Genomic DNA, 13,664 nt, shown 5'->3' on the forward strand with positions numbered 1-13,664 from the left:
TTGTTACCTATTTGAATATCATACATACAGTGTCCATAAAATACAGAGTACAGCATATGTGTATATGTGTATGCTGTAGCCCAGTCATGGGTAAAATATAATATGTCTCATATTGCCAAAGACATATCTGCTGCTCAGTTCATATTACAGCCGCTGATAGCATGATCTCTTTGCTCTGCTAAACTCAAAAATATAGCTTCATTCTGAGTGTGTTTGTGAGCAAACTACCCTGACGTCCAGTCACAGGACAGTGTTGTTTTGATAAACCGGGGAGTCATGGTGCATATTTGTGTTGAAGTACAATACTGCTTTCTTTTTCAAAACTGCTGGGCTCTGTGTTTGAACAAATGTGTCTGTGTTTTTGGTGCACATACTCCGCAAGTCAGTCTGAAAGATTCACTTGTTAGACATCGACTGGAGGGCAACTTGAGCTGAGGATCAATGGATTGAATGTGTGTCATTGAGAATATGTCATTAAATAAGATACCAAATACAAGACTATGTACACCTGACCTTTATTCTTTGTCTGTTGTTGTGATGACCGCATTCTTTCAACTTAATTCAATAAATTATAACATGTGACAGATTGACCTGTATATTGTGTTATTAAAACAAAAGCAGCTTCCTTAAAACGAATACAAAGGTGCATTAATGTAATGTGAAAGCAGAAAATAATTAGATTATATGGACTGTAATCTTTCTCTTCTCACCATAACAGAAATGTTCTTTTGTAAATTAGTGCTTAACGCCGTTATTATCAATATATGTTTAACAAAAATGAATCAAATGTCATTGTGTAATGTTAAAGGGACCACTCACAGAGATAAACCCACTGAGGAATATTACCTGACTCTTCAGTTCCCCTCGCCTGTAAAGAGCTTTATTGTTATGGTTGAGTCTCACCGCTCTCATAGCATCATTTCCGGCAGCATCAGGCATCTTTTCAAAGAAAAAAGCTCTGATAAAACTACTGTACTGTACATTACCTGTACAAGTTAAAGACTAGCTGGTGAACATCGTGGAGCATTTAGCAGCTAGCAGACAGATATGTCCACCAGTAGTTGATAGAGAGAAAATACACAGAGCTAAAAGAGAATGAATATCGGACTTCCATTCGTCAGGTAGCTAGAAATATCTTGCTTCAAATCTTTTGTAGGCTATAAACAAATAGGCAACTAACAATTTTGCCATACCAACTTTAAAGCAGCTATACTTGATAGTTTTATATTTACAATGTATCAAATGACAATGTGAAAGGGGTTGCTAATATAATTATATTGAGTTTGAGTTTTACTGTTTAGCTGTCCGGCCAAAATGTTACTGTTATAGTTCATTCTCACTGTTCTCATAACATAATTTACGAGCGCAGCAGACTGCTATTTTCATCAAAAAAGCTCTAAAAATTGAATGTAGGCTGCACTATACCAGCTCAGCAGCAGACAGACAGACAAAGTTAGCAACTAGCTTCTAAACATAAAGGCACTGTCACACATATCCGTATGGCAGAAACATATGCTGGTGTATACAAAATATTGGCAATACGTTGATATAAATTAAGGGTAAATTGTGATAGTTCAAAGTACGCAGACGACACGCCAAACACGCCAGACATACGGCCCTGTCATATCCGTATGGCAGAAACATACCGTCGTATATGAAAAGTAGATCAAAATTTGTCCAAATACGTCCAACTTTTCCACAGCGGTGTTGTAGCTGACGTATAGATAACGAATACATAACAAATTATTATACGTATGTCTAACCCATTGATAGCGTATCACTTACTTATACAAAACGTATCAGAGCGTCTGGCCAACGGAGCTGGAAAAGTGCCATTTGGTTCATGTCATGCTGATGCTAGAGAACGGCTAGAATGTACTCTTGTCGCAGCCTCTCAGCATCCTCCATGCTCTCTGATGATGGGTTGATGTATTCATCAAGACGTGCTGTGAAGAAGTGAGGATGAGCTCCTCACAGGGACCCTATATAATATATTCAAACCCCAATAAGCTCCCAAAACGCTAGCTGAACGCTAGCTGTACTGTAGAAACACGTTTAATAAGTTACTCCGTCGTCAGGCACGAGTTTAACGTAGGTTACGAATAGGGTATCCACTCGTTATCAATAAATTGGCTCTAGGGTTCACCGTCAGCCGACGTAGCCTATATCTAATGTACCTCTAACGTATTCATGTAGGTATTCACGTACTATAATTACGTAGGTAAGTATTCACGTACGTATTCAGTATTCACATATGTCTAACGTAACGTAACTTATGTGTAACGTCTGCATATCTTATGAAGCACACGTCGGGTACGTCCGGTAATTTTGAACATGCTCAAAACATCAGCGTTCAACAACGCACCCCAGCGTAACACAGTGAGCTCTTAATGAATACTACTTATACCTTACCTTATATCTACGTAAACCAGCGTGTTGCCGATATTTTGTATAGCGCCATATTTTTGTATACGTTATGCATTCATTGGGTATTCATCTGATACATTATGTATAAGTAAGTGATACTCTATCAATAGGTTAGACATGCGTATCTGTATATGTTCACTTTTCCGATCCGATGAAAAATTTGGACGTATTTGGACTCATTTTCATATACGCCAGCATACGTTTCTGTCATACGGATATGTGTGACAGGGCCTTTATGGATCATTTAGCAACTAAAGAGACAGTAAATAAAAAAACTGTTTGCTAATAAGTTCACCATCAACTTAAAAGGGGATCAATAGTGTGTTCAAAGCTTGATACCGCTTCACCCAATTTATTGGAGAGGAAAGAAAAAACACATACTCCAGCATATTAGTTAGCCAAACTGTAGAAGTGAACATACTGTGTTTGTAATGTGGTTCGTCTGCAGGAAGTCTGTTATCTTATGATCATTTGTCATCCGTCTTTGATTTCTGGCAACAAAGCACATGACTGCAGCATTGTGAAATACATATGAAGGAATTATCATGGCAAAGATTTTTCTTTTTTTATTACAAAAAGCTTTTTTTTTTATACAAGTGGACTTAAAAGTATTAGTGACATTCATCTACTGTTTAACTAAATTAGACATTAGAATGAGTGCTGGGTATAGAAACATTTACAGTACAGAAAGATCAGGGTGCATAGCAATAGAAGTGGAATCTGGCTCTTGTAGTTTTTTACTGTAGTCAAATTTCTAGCTTCTCCAACACCAACACATTGAGGCCAAGAGGAAAAGATACTTCATCATGTAAAAACATTGTTTTGACTTTAAAAAATCAGTTTGACAAACTGCATAGACCAAATGCAATTAGATACATAAGCTACTGTCCACAACCTCAGGTAGATCTAGTACAAACGTACACATACAAATACAGTGACTTTACACTGCTGATAACATATTGTGAAGTATTAACTGCTCGATAATAAAACCAGAGTCAAAGCCAGGAAGTTGCTTCTCTTTCAGGGAAAATGTATTTCAGTATTTTTTGCTTAAATTATGCATATTATTGATATCTTCAGGATCATCTGGAAACTGATGTAGCGTCTTAATTGAAAGTAGAGTAATAAAATCAAGAAAGTTGTGAGAATTTCTGAAGGGTTTGAAGGTCAGAGATAAAGAAAAAGGCAGAAATACAACAAATTAAAATATAATGATTTTGGTAAAAGAGGCTGGAAAAGAAAAAACAAGGAAAGATAGAACTACACTGTTAACCCAAACACCTCCAGTGCACTCTCATGAAAAAAACAATTCTCTCACGCATGACAGCTGCCAAATTTCCCACATACCAAAACAACCTATCTACAGCAGTAGGACACAGAAAAAAGTGCATTTTTATGAAAAGAATGTGCTAAACAAAACTTTCCCAGGGTATTTTAAAGAAAACCACACATCTACATGTTCACAGTAATGTTCCATAGAAATACATACATCCAAAGGCAAAAACAATCCTGAGAATATAATCTCTACAAATCAACAATGACCTGTCGTACTCCAGTGCATTGTTCAGCATTGTTCATCATTACACAATCTCCAATGTTTAAAACATCCTTACAATAAAGAACAATACAAAATACATAATTATTTGAAAACATGGTGCTAAAAAAAGGTAAAAGACAAAAAAGACATTGTGGCCCTGCCAACAATGTCATCTTCATGGAATGAAATAAAAAATAACATCACAAAGTTGAAGGAAAGCATACTGTACCCTTCATGTACTTATGGTTTTGGTATATGTGGGGTTCTTTTTGGAGGCTAGTGGGGGCAGTCAGACAGTACAAAACCTTTACATACAAATGTGTTCTTGTATTTTACTTTTAAATCCCTTTACTGCTCAAAACAGAGCATTATTCTCAGGTGCATGTTCCCTGTGACTTATCTTTACAACCAAAAAAGAATAGCAAGCTGGGGGAAATAACTGAATATGATTTAAGCAAGGCTCTTGCTATCATGCAATAAGCATCCATGCAGAACTTTTTGATTCCTACTCTCTACACAATCAGACACTACTGTATGCAATGCAACAGGGGACATCTGGACTGACCTCCTTATTGTGCATAAAGAGCACACTGGATCTTCACACAGATCTCTCAAACCTCTGTTGACCTTCTCTGCACTCTTCTGTCAGTGTCTGATTTTGTTTTTTTGGCCCCTCTATCCCTTTATCACTCTGTTTCGGGGCCCCAAGGCTGTGTTTGGGTTCAGCACTGCAGCATAGACATGGTTCCCACAGGCAGAGGTAATCATGTGGGTAACCTCTCAGCTTCGTCTACACGGTGAACAAGAATGAAAACAGAAAGAGCGGAGGTTAACTAATTTTTTATGTTTGTGCATCCAGTGAGAATTGTACTTCTGCAGGAAGCATGACAGAGCCAATTTCCTTCAAAATAAGTGATTGGCTGACCTGATGGTGAGGGAGTATTGTCTTCCCCTGTCGTAACAAACTGTAGATCAGACCCCAAAGCTGCGATGGAGCTCCTGGGACGGACGCAGCGGTCACCTGAGAAACTTCTGCGGAGTAATGCCTAGAGCGAGACATGTTAGACTTGTTAGGGTTAGATGTCTTAATGGCAAAATATCTGAAAGTGCTAAAGGAAAGTTGTTACATAGTAGTTTATGTACCTCGAAAAAAAATCAAGTAAGGATGTTACTAGTGTCCTGATATCCATTTTATATAGGATGACATTCTGCATTTTGACTAGTTAAACTAACAACATTGTGATACTTTGCAGTTAGAAGAGAACTGCATGAAATGGAAGATGTGTCTTACTTGTAAATCAATAGAGGTATGTATGTAAATAAATAATTACTTAACTAAAAAGGACACAGTGGCTAAAAATGTCAATGCATCATTATGTTCGAAAGCCCTGAGAGTCAAGTGATAAAAAATGAAATTCTGGCTTTCCATTTTTTAAGTCTAGTCTTAAATTTTTATCTCTTGTCAGACTTAAGAAAGAACAAAAAGTAACTAAAAAAAGTATGCTGGCAAAGCATTTTTTTTCACCTGGCAGAAACTTTTTTAGATCTATTTTACAGCTTAAAGAAAAAATAAGGAACTCCTGGCAAACCGTTTTTTTCACTTGTCTTTCAGTGCTTCCATACATATGCCAGTAATGTTATAATCTTATAATGAAAAGTATGAAATGTTTGAAAAGTATGTTTATGTTAAAAACAATAATGTATGTGGTCATGATGTGTTGATATTAAAATAGTACATGTAGAACCTAGATGAATCACAGGACATTGCTTTGTCTTGCCTTGCGTGTCATGGGGCTGGTGGGGGCGGAGGCGCTGCTGTAGAGGCTAAGGCTTGAGTTCGACCTGCTGACAGTCAAACCCTTAGAAGTGCTTCCTGCAGGAGACAAGTACTTCTCCTTGATCTTCAGGTTGGTCCTGCCTTTCACTGATTGTGACACAGTCAGAATAAGAATGAACAGAATAATGTAAAAAACATGTTTAAATGTATAGCAGCCACTCTTCTAATAATAGCCAACAGACACTGGACACATACTGTACATAATGGAAGCAAGATTGCCAAGATAAATCAGTATAAAGCATGTCTGAATTCAAATTGGTAGACAATATTCACAGAGAAATTGCTAAAAACTTAACCAGAAACATATAATTTATAGATGCATGCATGCGTGCTTAATCATTTAAAAAATGCTAAATGTAGATAACAATTTATGACGTTAGCTACAACTATACCGGAGGAAAGCAAAGTAAGAATACAACCTAAAAGGAAAGCTGGATGGTTTTGAAGTATGAAGAAGCTTCATGTGACACAAATAATGTGTGTTATCATCTGTCGTATGTTTGTAGGAGAGACTGTATAAAAAGAAGTGGACATAGGTACCGCGATGTCACCCAATGGTTGGATTTTTGGAGCCAGAACTGACCATATTTGAACAAGAGGGTGGAGCTGGCAGGGGATATGCATTACTATGCCTCTATCCTGATTGACAGGTTGTGGTAACGACTTGTCATTAACAAGGTTGCCACGCCCTAAAGCATACCCTGCTTCATCTTTTATGTTAGTCTAAATGGGACCATAATTTACAAAATGAAGATCAAGCTGTATTGAAGAAGACTTGAAACTAGTCATTGAGACCATAAACTCATTAGGAAAATGTTTACTGAGGTAATAAATAGTAGGGTCATTTTCTCATAGACTTCTATACAATCAGACTTCTTTTTGCTACTAGTGGAGCCGCCTCCTGCCTGCTATTAGAAAGAAAATGCAGATTTAAAGCACTTCCACATTGAGGCTACATCCGTTTCTTTTATACGTGGATGGTATGGATCAAAGCCTTTTAGCCATATAGGGCACTGACGACTTGTCATAATATCAATTAAAAGGTGTTTTGATAAGGATATATAGTTTGCAGGAATGATTGGAATGATTCGGAGTAGTGTACTGACCTCTGCAGGGGTCATTCTTAACCAGGAACTCATCTAGAGCAGTCCAGCCTCCTCCCACCCTGACCATCAACGTGCTACGCAGGATACGAACCATCCGCAACTGTTGGGATTCTCCAAACTGCAGACAAAATACATATTGCAAGTTATATATTTGAAGCACTTGTTGCTGTAGTATCTTGTGTATTTGAATCATTGTCTTAAAAAAGGACTCACCCTGTATCTATTGGCACTTATTTGCTCCACTTGGAACCGTTTTGGACAGTTACACTGTGATACCTGTCGACTCACCTAAAGAGGGAGTATAACAAGTACAGTGTCACAATAAATAAACAGCTCTAATGAGTCACATTGCATTCATTTTGTATCTGTATTTCTTTGTGCGCATACCTCTTCGTTGATTTGATCTGCATCCAGTGTTCTCCTGTAGGGATCTCTGCTCGGGTGAAGCGCACTCACAAACTCATAGTAGTCAATAAAGCCGTCACTGTTCATGTCGAAGATGTTTGCCACTGCGTTCATCTCCAGAGAGTTGGTGGGAAATTCTACAGCAGAGAGGTGGAAAGCCAAGAGGATTTAAAACTGTGTTAACTTAATTACATACATATGGCACAGCATGTTTAAAAAAGTAAGTATGGGAAATAATGTAAATATTGTCATAACAACAGTATAGAAATGTGTAATTGATCATTTCAAATTAATTACAACATTTTAATAGTATGGAATACTATAGAATGCCATTTAAATCAATATTAAATAAATGAATAAAAACATAAATAAATATGACTGTATATGATATGAAAAAATATGGTTTTGAAATAAATCCTGAAATAAATAAATAAATGAGGCAATAAATAAATATATGGGTAAATAAATAAAGGAATAAAGTTTTATTTGAACAGGATATTTTTCAAAGCACCACTTTTATTCTTTTCAGGGGACTTTTATGAACTTTTATTTCCCAGCTCTTTTCATTTCTGTCTGTTACAATCGAATGAATGGAGCGTGGTTTTGTAAGAGATTACCACCACCAACTTGACTGCAGTGTGGAAGAAGAGATTGTGATTCAGTGCTGCTCTGGTGCTGCTGCTTTGGTCTGAATCGCTGAGATAACCACGCTCCATTCATTTGAATATAACAGATTTACTTAAATGTCATTCCTTAAAATTCCTTTTTCATGAAGCAATTTTTTTTATTTATTATGCTGTCTTTTGAATTTTATGGTAACTCAAAATAAGCGATACATGGGTCGAAACGCTGAACTGATTTATGACGAGGGGGTCTTACTGGAAGCAAGGATGTAATCAACAAGCTCCTTCTGGCTGATGCGTCCATCCTGGTCCCGATCGATGCTGCGGAACACGTCTAAGATCCGTGACTTCAAATGACTTATCCACAGCATGTAACGCTTTCGCCAAATATTGAAGTCGAAGTTCGCAAATTCTTCCATCTGTCAAGGAATGCAAAATATCATAACATCTATGTTGGTTATTACATGAATGTTGGAGAAATTCAAATGACTTTTTCCCAACCGGTTAAGATGTGTGCATTTAAAAAAGAACAATAACCTCTTTGAGTGTTTGCTGTTGTTGCTCCAGACAAGTTTGTCTCGCCGTAGCCAGGAGCCAAAGCTTCTGCCACTGACTGACCAGCTGACTGAGCTCTGGGGTCTGGGGGTCGAGGTGCTCCAGGGGAATAGGTACAACAGGCTGCAGCTTCAGAGTGCTCCTCCTCTCTGGATGGATAAACAGCAACACAGGAGTCTGGATTCAGCTCAGGCAAATAATTTCATTAGCAGTGAGATTATTAAAATAATGGCTTTTATTTTGCAGAATGTGAACTTTACTGTTTTCGTGGCGGCTTACTTGTGAGTGGACGTTTGCTGGGGGAAACTTGCAGTTTTGAAATGCCCTTGTGTTTGCAGGACTTTGTAGCATTTTCAACCTCTGGGAACTTTTTATTCATCTCCTCCATAAAAACCTGCAGAAAGGGATGATCAGTGATAACATGGGGCAGCAAAGATGCTTCTGATAGTTCTGTAACCGGGGTAAACTATGTTGTAATGACATTGTACGATGTCAGAGAAACCACATATGTTAGATATTCACACTGTAGATCAGATATATATGTTTGTATGTATTGTCTTACAATGCAGTGAAACAAGGAAATAGAGGAGCTGCTCATAAGTCTAAAGAATGAAGATAAATTACTGATAATGGTGCAAAACAAATCTTTGGAAAATAATTTTGCGGTCAAAATGCTCCGAAATTTCTGTTTGATTTACCTTCCTGAGCACATATTTCTTTCAGTACTAAATGGTAAAGTATTAAGTCAGATGGCATGGTGTAGAGGAGAGAGAAAATTGTACCGTGTGCTGTTCAATCAGTTCTTGGTTCTGCCCGGTGGTCTCAGGATGAGGCTCTTGGTCTCTGAGGTTGAGGGCTTCCTCTGCAGAGGAGATCCAGTCCAGCAGCCTCCGCACTTCCTCTCTCTCTGCCTCCAGTGCTGCCAAGTTGGCCTGGATCTTCTGGCCCTGCTGCTGAGCCCAGGTCTCAACCTGACTCACAAAACAAGGAGGGGTTGGACTAGTTCCATCCATATGCTCTCAAATGTCACTGTTTTACAGTTTAGAAAATGTTTACTGCATTAAAATAGAGTCCCTCAGTCTTCAAAACATTTTACTAAAATGATAACAACTAATGTTTTCCTAAATAAATTGTTATTTATCATGTATTTAATCATGTATTAAATATGAACATAATATTTTAATATTATTTTCCTTACTTTTTTTCAGTACTGACTATGTAAATGCCAGTTTGTTTACATAATGTCACATTATGTTGTATTTTTAATAAAATAAAAAAATGATTATTATTTTCTGTATACAATTTATTTATTTTTTTTCACTTTTTTTTAACTGCATGGATCACACACATTATAAAGCAGAAATAACCCTGGTGGAAATCAGTAAAATAGCAGGTATTTGCCCCGTAGTGCAAAAAAGGCTCAATATGGTGGCAAATATAATAAAGGAACTGAGGTTAAACTTCCAAAATCCAAAACAAAAGACACACCCTTGCCAACATGTATGCATTAACACATATGCTTTAACACAACCAAAATAATTGGACAACTTTATAACTAAAAAGCCTTGTGAGGCACAATGGTTAATCTCTAAGAAACATAAAGTTTGCTATTGTTTATCATGAGGGCACAGAAGCACTCACCTCCTCATAGCGGGTCTTAGTGACACTGATCCAAGACTTCAGGGTGATTATGGAGTCTGGGTGACAGGACGACAGGATCTCTTCACCCAGACTCCGGATGTTCTGTAACTCCATCGCCTGATCCTGCAAGGCGCCCATTGATTCCTTCAGAGGGGGAGAAAAAGGATTTATTCAGCATTTTATCAAGTAAAACACATACAGTATTTTCATGAAGGGTGAGCCATTAGCAGCGTTTCCATTAATTTCAAACATGTTGATCTCTTTCTTTTTTACACGTGTTTAATAACTTGTGGACTGATGGTATCTGTATTTCAACCGGTTGAATGGGTTCAAGCATGAAAGTCTGCAAATATCCACCCAGCTTAACAACCCATGATAATACTAAATCCTCATCAGCATCAACTTGTTGTTCTGTAGCAGACCCTGACCTTTGAGCTCCCCTGAAGCAAAATGTTTTTCCCTATAGGGAGTTATAAAGTATCATGTTATACAGACCTTGTGTTGTTTGCTGAAAGCACGCAAGCTTTCCTCGTCCTCTGGTATCACCCCATACTTCAGTATCCTCTCCACCTCAGTGAGGCGCTCCATGAAAGTGTGGACAAGGCTGTCAAACCTTTCAGCCTAACGAGAACAAAGACAATGATTAAGATTTAGGATGATTAAAGTAGGTGATGGTCCTGCTTATCAACTTTTAATTTATAGTCAGATATCAACTGTTATCCAATATTATATATTTTTCTCATGATCAGCTGCCTGGAACCAGAATTGCATGCATGGATGTCTTTTCATATAAAGATTGTAGTTTGCATTGATTTAGATTTTTTTCAGCCTAACAAAATTCTGAGTGAAACACAACAACTCAGAATCAAAGCTCATTTACCGTTCCCCTTTATATATTGTGAGAAGTACCTGCTGAAGTGTAGCCTCCAGTCTGTCTTGCTTGCTGACGGACAGTTTGCACACGGACTCCCAGCGGCCCTCAAGCTCATCCATCTGCTCCTGCAGCCAGTGAGCATCAGCCGTGCTGCTCCTGGTCAGATCCCTCACAGAGCGCTTCAGGGTCCTGATGCATCCAGCTCGCTTACCTAACTCTTTTTGAAAGGCCTAACAGGAAGGAAATTTGCTAAGAAACTGCAATTTTTCTACAAAACAGCAGTATGGAGAAACTGGCGAGAATGTGCCGTGCAAAGACAGACATATAGCAACTTAATTAAAAAGAATCCTTCCCAGACTAATAGTATAACCACTGTAAACAAATTAGACCATCACTGAAGACTCCATTGCAAGACTTAACCAGCTTATTCGTTTATAGCAGCATTTTTGTTTACCTTGAAAAGCGCTTTATAAAATAAATGTATTATTATTATTATTATACCAGAGCATAAAAATTACTTTTAATTAAATGAAATTAAAACTATACACAATAGGGATTTACCGAATGTCATTTTTTTATTGAGGTTTTCAAAATAAACTATGAATGTTTGGATCACACAAGTTGTAATAATAATAAGTGTAGCCTAATCTTTATCTGCAACTGTGCAGAAATACCAACCATAAACACAATGAACTGACAAGCAAAAAAAGCTGGGCAGCATTCAAACGCTGGTTTAGAATTTAAAAGTCAACGTTACGAATGAAGCTTTGAAGTTTCCGCGGTATCGCTCTATCCACAAATTAGCATGAATCCTGTGTTTCTATTGTAGATATGACATATTAGCAGTAGCTGTACACTATACTGTATCTATGCCAGTGTGTTTAATTATTGAGGCCAGACATTAAAATGCATCCGACTGATGTACCTTGTGTTTGTCGATCAGGTTGTTGACCATGTCTTTGTCTCCACCAACGGGAACGTCCTCAGCGAGATGGGGCTCCGCTCTATACAGCCAGTCATTCAGTGCCTGGAGAGCATCAGTGAATCTCCCGGAAAACAGCAGCGCTTCCTCCAGCTTGTGTTGTCTGAGAGAAGCAAACATTTTCAAGTTAAGATATGCATTGTTTTTTATTTTATATACTGAAATGTATGACGGCGTGTAGGTTAATGGAGCCAAGTGGGGTAATATTCAGGGAAAAAACAATGTCGTAAATCAACGATATTTGCTGAGATTAAAGTGTTAAATTTACAAGAAAAAAATTAGCAATTTACAAGAAAAAAAGTCACAAAAAGTCACAAATTCAGAAAAAAAAAAAAGAACGTTGGTTAGTTTGGCTACAAGTGCCTTAATACGTCGTCGTAGAAATGTGCTTAAATGCACTTAATACTTAAATTAAATTGATTGTGACCCTATCAACTGGAATACAGTTCATGGTCCATACCTCTCCATAGACTTGCCACTGATGGTGTCCCATGTGTCTTTGAGTTCAGCCAGTAGATTCTCCACATGCTGTCTGTCATGGCCGGTTTGAGCTCTTTCATGAAGGCTGCGTCCATTCCTCAGTGTAGCTTCGTACATGGGCCTCTTTGACCTCAGCAATTTCTGGAACTCCTGATTACAAAATAAATGATCAGTAAAGTCATAAACATATCGCGATATAACCAAGCGTCTTCATTGTGTTGCCTCCTGCACCTTCTGTTCCGTCAGTTGATGTTTAATCTCGTCGTGGGACACAGAAATCTCTTTATGCGTGTCTAATGTCTGTTCCACCTCCGTCATCCAGTCCACTAGCAGGCGCCACGATTCATTAAACTGGAATATGAGAAATAAAGACAGATATTATATAAAAGTTCCTCTGAGAGGCGCACATGAAGGACACAGTTTGAGAAAGACGTCATCCATTTATATTGAAGTTGATATCGTGATATACCTGTTTGGCATTCTTTTTGACCTCCTCCAGCGTCTTGCCTCTTTCTAAAGCACGCTGCTGTAGCTTTTTGTAGCGATCCTGGATGGCCATGATTAGGTTATGAATGACATCGCAGTCTTCCTTCCTGCTCAGTTCTAGTAGCCTGCGGGCCGTGTTCTCCACTGAGGTCTTCTTCTCACCGTAAACGTTCACCTCATTCACCAGTGTCTGTGCAAATACAAGTATTTCATGAAACCCAAATAAAATCTGTAAATATTAATCACAAGAAGACATAGAAAGACTACAGCACCACTTACTCTGTGCTCCTGCAGTTGAGTACAAACTTTGTCAAGAACAAAGCTGGGAGCAGGAAGAAGCCCAATGGACTCCTCACACTTGCTTATCTTAGTGAGAAGTTCTTGGACGTTACTGTGGAAGTCCTTGGCCAGACTCAATCCTTCTATAAGCCTTGCCTGTGGGAACAGCATGATAATATCAGATGTAATCGTGCACTAAATAAAAGATAAATCCTTAATACACATGGGAAGTTAAATAACCTTTCGCTCCTGGACTTTGCTGTAAACAGACGCCCATTTCTGTTCGAGAATAGATAAGCTGTGCTCGGTGCTCGATCCCCTCACAACGTTGCTGCTCTCCAGCATCCTGTGGATGGCGTTCTTCACATCTGTGTAGGCGTGGAGCTTTGACTCCATCTCATTGTACAACTCCTTTTAAGGGAGAGAAGAAGA

General features: G+C 38.2%; 1 protein-coding gene across 1 annotated transcript in view; it reads right to left on the reverse strand.

The window, feature by feature from the left end:
* Positions 1-2,978: 2,978 nt before the first annotated feature.
* Positions 2,979-13,664, reverse strand: part of macf1b (microtubule actin crosslinking factor 1b) — a 41,409-nt gene continuing 30,723 nt past the window's right edge. Inside the window, exons 23-41 of the mRNA XM_029451215.1 lie at positions 13,473-13,643; positions 13,233-13,388; positions 12,937-13,143; positions 12,699-12,818; positions 12,448-12,617; positions 11,931-12,090; positions 11,041-11,235; positions 10,627-10,752; positions 10,132-10,275; positions 9,273-9,461; positions 8,770-8,884; positions 8,473-8,639; positions 8,192-8,354; positions 7,295-7,449; positions 7,121-7,195; positions 6,908-7,025; positions 5,743-5,888; positions 4,890-5,010; positions 2,979-4,754 (exon numbers count right to left, since the gene is read on the reverse strand). Coding sequence (XP_029307075.1) covers positions 4,729-4,754; positions 4,890-5,010; positions 5,743-5,888; positions 6,908-7,025; positions 7,121-7,195; positions 7,295-7,449; positions 8,192-8,354; positions 8,473-8,639; positions 8,770-8,884; positions 9,273-9,461; positions 10,132-10,275; positions 10,627-10,752; positions 11,041-11,235; positions 11,931-12,090; positions 12,448-12,617; positions 12,699-12,818; positions 12,937-13,143; positions 13,233-13,388; positions 13,473-13,643 — 2,724 coding nt within the window. The 3' untranslated portion in view covers positions 2,979-4,728. The remainder of the gene's footprint in view (positions 4,755-4,889; positions 5,011-5,742; positions 5,889-6,907; positions 7,026-7,120; positions 7,196-7,294; positions 7,450-8,191; positions 8,355-8,472; positions 8,640-8,769; positions 8,885-9,272; positions 9,462-10,131; positions 10,276-10,626; positions 10,753-11,040; positions 11,236-11,930; positions 12,091-12,447; positions 12,618-12,698; positions 12,819-12,936; positions 13,144-13,232; positions 13,389-13,472; positions 13,644-13,664) is intronic.

This window comes from Cottoperca gobio, chromosome 16 (genome assembly GCF_900634415.1).
Source record: "Cottoperca gobio chromosome 16, fCotGob3.1, whole genome shotgun sequence".
NCBI classification, from domain to species: domain Eukaryota; kingdom Metazoa; phylum Chordata; class Actinopteri; order Perciformes; family Bovichtidae; genus Cottoperca; species Cottoperca gobio.